The 6007-nt window shown below is 41.4% G+C and overlaps 1 protein-coding gene across 2 annotated transcripts; it reads right to left on the reverse strand.

Annotated features, from left to right (window-relative positions):
• Positions 1-1371: 1371 nt before the first annotated feature.
• Positions 1372-5950, reverse strand: LOC129811604 (5'-3' exonuclease PLD4-like). 2 transcript variants are annotated; one of them, XM_055863042.1, is made up of 11 exons: positions 5880-5950; positions 5725-5800; positions 5439-5608; positions 5093-5276; positions 4875-4995; positions 4644-4771; positions 4351-4551; positions 3989-4128; positions 2201-2366; positions 2010-2106; positions 1372-1876 (listed from the first exon to the last, which is right to left on the reverse strand). In XM_055863042.1, exons 2-11 carry the CDS (start codon positions 5782-5784, stop codon positions 1671-1673), a joined length of 1473 nt encoding a protein of 490 aa, XP_055719017.1. In that variant the 5' UTR covers positions 5785-5800; positions 5880-5950; the 3' UTR covers positions 1372-1670. The 2 variants fall into 2 exon arrangements, with proteins under 2 accessions (XP_055719017.1, XP_055719016.1); XM_055863041.1 differs by having other exon boundaries at positions 5725-5803.
• Between the last annotated feature and the right edge of the window lie 57 nt (positions 5951-6007).

Consider the following 6007-nt stretch of genomic DNA (forward strand, 5'->3'; position numbering starts at 1 on the left):
AGGTGCATCCATGTCAGATCCATCAGTCTGACAGTAAGTCCACTTATTACAGGTGCATCCATGTCAGATCCATCAGTCTGACAGTAGGTCCACTTACTACAGGTACATCCATGTCAGATCCATCAGTCTGACAGTAGGTCTACTTACTACAGGTGCATCCATGTCAGATCCATCACTCTGACAGTAGGTCCACTTACTACAGGTGCATCCATGTAAGCTCCATCAGGCCGCACCATAGTTCTACCAATCTGTTTTACGGCCTCTGCAAATGATATATCATAACTGATCTTATATGTTTGAGCCTCTCTCTGTACCTGGCATCCACCAAATGCTGCACTGTATTCTCCCTGACAATTACTGCACTTAACCTTCACATTGCTTCCACATTCACTGTAATCATGAGCCCCTCCACACTTGGCACATATTTTCTTTCCTTTACACTGAGCAGCTACATGTCCCATTTTTTGGCATTAAAAACACTGCAGTGCATAAGTGACATATCCCCTAACATTGAAACTGAGGAATCCTATCTGTACTTTCCCAGCAACTTTCTCAAACCTCAGCGTCTCTGATAAGCTTTCACTTTGACCCTCTTTCCTACTGATCAACCTTTTGGCCTCAATCACTCTGCCTTCCTTCACATTATCTTTAACATCATCTGTGAACATAGATATCGGGACCCCAGTGATGACCCCTCAATCTAGCATAAGCACCAGGGACATGACTTTTAATCTTCTTCCCATTAAGCTTTTCCATTTCCAGAATCTTGAGCCTGGCTACCACACAATATTAACAATCTAACATTTCAAATAAATCAAGCTAATTTCACTTTTCTCTACAGCATTAGTTAGTCAGATAAGTGAGGCCCTGCGGTCTCATCAAACACTATCACCACTTTACCCTCCACACATCATTACTCTTGCTTCCTACCTTGGCCCTCTTAATGCGTTCTTTACTAGACACCCCACTTCTTTCTGTTTTATGACCTCTCTTCTTCCTATGTCTTTCCACTACTGACCATTCCGGTCCTTGACCCTCATCCTCCCTCTCCACACCATCAGAACTGTTACCCATATTGTTCGCATTCCAGCTTTTTCTCAATTTCCTCCATTTCGTCCACACTACTCGCAGCCATTTCCGATCAAGGAAACTTCCTCGTCGGGTCTGTCTTTAATCCAATGTCTTACGATGATGTCCTAACGTTACAGTATCCACACTGAATATTTACATTACTGCCATCTAATGTAGAGAAAATCTAACAAACACTTGAATAGACGAGACCGAGACCTGTCTTTTGCTGCTTTTATTTTAAATGAATTATCTTGTATAATAAAGCATTTTTGTTGCAAAAATAATGAGCAATCAAGTATATATCATGGAATTGTATTTATTTGCTTGCAAAAGGTATTAAGGTACATTTTCCCCCAACGTACCCTAATAGACAGTGAAATATTAAACATTCAAAATTACATTTTAAACAAATAATGAAGCAAATGATGAGTGTTCAGTTGCAACGTCCCTCATAGAAACAACCAAAGACAACAACAAAAAAGCAGTCCAACAGGCTTACTTTTATCTCCCTAAGCCATAACTGCCATAACTGAATACTTTGGGGACTTTTCTAAAGTAAACATTGTTATAACTAAGTGTACGGATGGTAAGTAGAGCGCCTATCCTGTTGAGAGGGCACAGTCAGGGTGATGACCCAAGTCAGCGAGACGTACAGTAAACTGAGACTGCCAGTCCCTTTCAAATACTGCTCTGAGCTGCCCCTGCAGAGCCTGGGTCCTCCAGGCCCAGTGTGGTGCGTGCTGGGAAACCACCAGCCCCACTCCAGCTGTGGTGTTGAAGTAGTCAGCTGACCAGTTAGATGTCCCTGAGGGGCAGAAGGATTGGGAATTCAAGTTATTCATTACCTGTAATGCTTTCATGTAGACAACTGTGTCTGTTCACATCAAAGTATTATAATATTCAACTATTTTCTGTTGATACTGCTGTCTATCCCTTACCAATATATGCCATTTTATCAGTCACCATGTATTTATTATGGTTTACTCTAGAGTGGGGTATCTCTGACTGGTTCCCTACTGGCACAATGGACAGTTTCTGAAAAAGAGGACAATCTGGCATTACAGTACAGAAAAGAAGACCATCACATTGGTTGAATAATAATACCAGTGGGCTTTATGTGTCTTCCTACCACTTGAATGCTGATGCGCTGGGCAGGGTAATTCAGGGAGGCTAGAGACTGAAGAAAAGGAAGCATGGCTGGATCAGAATCCCGTCCACAGCTCACCAGCAGACGGACCTTAACATTCCGCTCAAAAGCAGCCCTCTTTAATGCATCATCAATGGCTGGCCAGTACCTAAAGGATAAGTTAAAGAGGTACACTACCGGTCAAACGTTTTAGAACACCTACTCATTCAAGGGTTCTTCTTTATTTTTACTATTTTCTACTTTGTAGAATAATAGTGAAGATATCAAAACTATGAAATAGCACATATGGAATCATGTAGAAGGCAAAAGAGGTTTCAACAAATCCAAAAATATTTGAGATTTTTCAAATAGCCACCCTTTGCCTTGATGACAGCTTTGCACACTCTGGCATTCTCTCAACCAGCTTCACCTGGAATGCTTTTCCAACAGTATTGAAGGAGTTTTCACATATTGTTGGCTGCTTTAACTTCACTCTGCAGTCCGACTCTTCCCAAACCATCTCAATTTGGTTGAGGTCGGGTGATTGTGGAGGCCAGGTCATCTGATGCAGCACTGCATCACTTTCTTTCTTGGTCAAATAGCCCTTACACAGCCTGGAGGTGTGTTGGGTCATTGTCCTGTTGAAAAACAAATGATAGTCCCACTAAGCCCAAACCAGATGAGATGGTGTATCGCTGCAGAATGCTGTGGAAGCCATCCTGGTTAAGTGTGCCTTGATTTCTAAATAAATCAAGAGACAGTGTCACCAACAAAGCACCCCCACACCATAACACCTCCTCCTCCATGTTTTACAGTGGGAAATACACATGCAGAGATCATCCGTTAACTCACACCGCATCTCACAAAGACATGGAGGTTGGAACCAAAAATCTCCAATTTGGACTCCAGACCAAAGGACACATTTCCACCGGTCTAATGTCCATTCCTTGTATTTCTTGGTCCAATCAAGTCTCTTCTTCAATCTGACCATGAAGGCCTGATTCATGCAGTCTCCTCTGAACACTTGATGTTGAGATGTGTCTGTTACTTGAACTCTGTGAAGCATTTACTTGGGCTGCAATTTCTGAGGCTGGTAACTCTAAAGACCTTATCCTCTGTAGCAGAGGTAACTCAATGTCTTCCTTTCCTGTGGCGGTCCTCATGAGAGCCAGTTTCATCATAGCGCTTGATGGGTTTTGCAACTGCACTTGAAGAAACTTTCAAAGTTCTTCAAATTTTCCGTATTGACTGACTAATGACGGACTGTCGTTTCTCTTTGCTTATTTGAGCTGTTCTTGCCATAATATGGACATTTTCTTTTACCAAATAGGGCTATCTTCTGTATACCCCACTACCTTGTCACAACACAACCGATTGGCTCAAATGCACGAAGGAAAGAAATTCCACAAATTAACTTTTAAGAAATGCATTCCAGGTGACTACCTCATGAAGCTGGTTAAGATAATGCCAAGAGTGTGCAAAGCTATCATCTATGCAGAGGGTGGCTATTTGAAAAAACTCAAATATAAAATGTATTTGTATTTGTTTAACACTTCTTTGGTTAATACATGATTCCATATGTGTTATTTCATAGTTTTTATGTCTTCACTATTATTCTACAATGTAGAAAATAGTAAAAATATAGAAAAACCCTTGAATGAGTAGGTGTTCTAAAACTTTTGACCGGTAGTGTATACTCAATTAATCTTTCAATATTACAAGAAGTCAAAGTAAGTAAAACTCAATGGTGGATTGAAAAAGGCTATGAGTCTGGTAGGACAGTATGTTCACCTTTGAGGGTGTATGAAGCGTGAGGTGGGGAAATACTCCATGACTGCCACATCAATGTAGTGCTGTGCCCCTGAGATCACTGAGAGGATAGAATCAAGGTCCTGCGTCCGAGAGGCGGGGCAGAAAGAGGGAGGAGAGGCCTGGGAGAGACAGAGTATAGACATCACATTGCAAGGAAGCAAGGGCTGTAATGAGTAGAACTGTGATGAGATGGTCATTAGATGAGAAAAAAATATCCAGTCAATGTGTTATGGCAATAGACACACTCTTTAATTCTCTCAGGTTTTAATCAGATGCTAATAGTTTTATGGTCCGAGGCACTCTGAAAGCAGTGAATGGGAAGTGAAACAGAAAGGACTCACTGTGATGTAGATTTTGCTTGAAACATTATCAGTCTTCAGCAGCAGGGGGTGCTCTTTGTTGATGGCAGTGTCATACTTGGAGGGCCAAGGGTTTGGGATGGAGCTGTTGCGATGACCCATCACCCAGTATGACTCAAAGATCTTATGGAGGTCCTCAGCCAGACTGGAGCAGTTATAGATCACCACTCCCAGTTCCTTTACCTAAGGTGATAGTGCATTGTTACCCGTCATGTAGGAGCAAAACGAGTGAGATTATTTAAGGCAGTTCTATTATATCATCACTAGACATTTACCTGTGTAAGAGACCTCCAATCCATGTTGGCACTTCCCAGGAAAATGTGTTTCCTATCAACAATCCAGAACTTACTGTGGAGTACACCCCCAGTCAAACGCCCAAAGGGCACCTTTCTTACTTGGACTCCTACAGTACAGATAACCAATGAGAGGAGATTAGAGGATAAAACATACAGTAGGATAATATACTGTGTACGAAACTTTAAGAACACCTTCCTAATATTTCAGACCTTTCTGTCTCAGAACATGAAGATCTGTGGAGTTTGTCAGCACAGAGGGAATACTTGTCACAACTCTCACTGACACATTTCTGGAAGGTAAAGCTCCAAACTGCTCCAGTATGTTCTTTCCCTGTTGATAACAGTAGATAAAGTGCAGGCAAATTCACAGGGATGACTAGTTGACAGCGGTTGTCAAACGTATTTCAAATGTATTTTTTTAAACTCACAGGCAAGTCAGTGGAAGAGTTGATATTGATGTCATCACCGGTAAGAGTCCAGTAGAAGGAAGCCACATCGACTTGGTAGGTTGCCATGGACAGGAGATCTCTCCAGGCCTTGTCCACTGGGGTCCCAAAGGTTGCATTGTCGTCATATTTCATATACAGGGGAATGCTCTCTACGAGGATTATACTGAGGAATTCACAACAGGACCTGTTAAATTTCTAGTCTTTGTGGAGGATTACAAACTGGAGACAACACATCCACTTCCCTTGCCAAAACTTAATTTGACTGTTTTATATTGTCAATTCGATGTATTAAAGTAAAAACGTATATTATGTATACGACGCTCACCGGCTTTGCTCTTCAGAAATGTTATTTTGATCAGTGTTTATTTCCTGGAAGATCTTGTAGTTTTGGAAATTCTTTTCTGTGCTCTTCTCATACATAGAAAAGGAGAGCAGTGCCCCGAATGCAGTCAAACATCCCACTGCCACAGCAATTGACACAAGCCGTTTGGAGCCCTGAGAACATGAACACAGCCATGTGATCAATATAACTGTGAACAGAAGTTTGAACAGACTTCAGTTGTATCAACATAGATGGGAATCTACTGAAAAGTCTGACAAGCAATTCTTACCCTTATGTTGGGAACATCGCTATCATGTAATGTATTGTAAGGAGAGGACATCTCTGGCATGGATGTTCCTGATGTACTGCTGAAATCCAGACCTAAAATGTTATTGGTCATGCATATCATTATAAACATACATTTAACATACAAAAACAACTTACGCAAACAGAGTAAAGCGGCTCGTCTTCTACAAGTGATTTGTCGTTACAATAGCCTTCCTCTAAGTCCCCAGAAATTGATATGAAACTAGGTATGACATTTACTGTCTACCAGAAAATACATGGTTCCT

Source organism: Salvelinus fontinalis, chromosome 15 (genome assembly GCF_029448725.1).
Source record: "Salvelinus fontinalis isolate EN_2023a chromosome 15, ASM2944872v1, whole genome shotgun sequence".
NCBI classification, from domain to species: Eukaryota; Metazoa; Chordata; class Actinopteri; order Salmoniformes; family Salmonidae; genus Salvelinus; species Salvelinus fontinalis.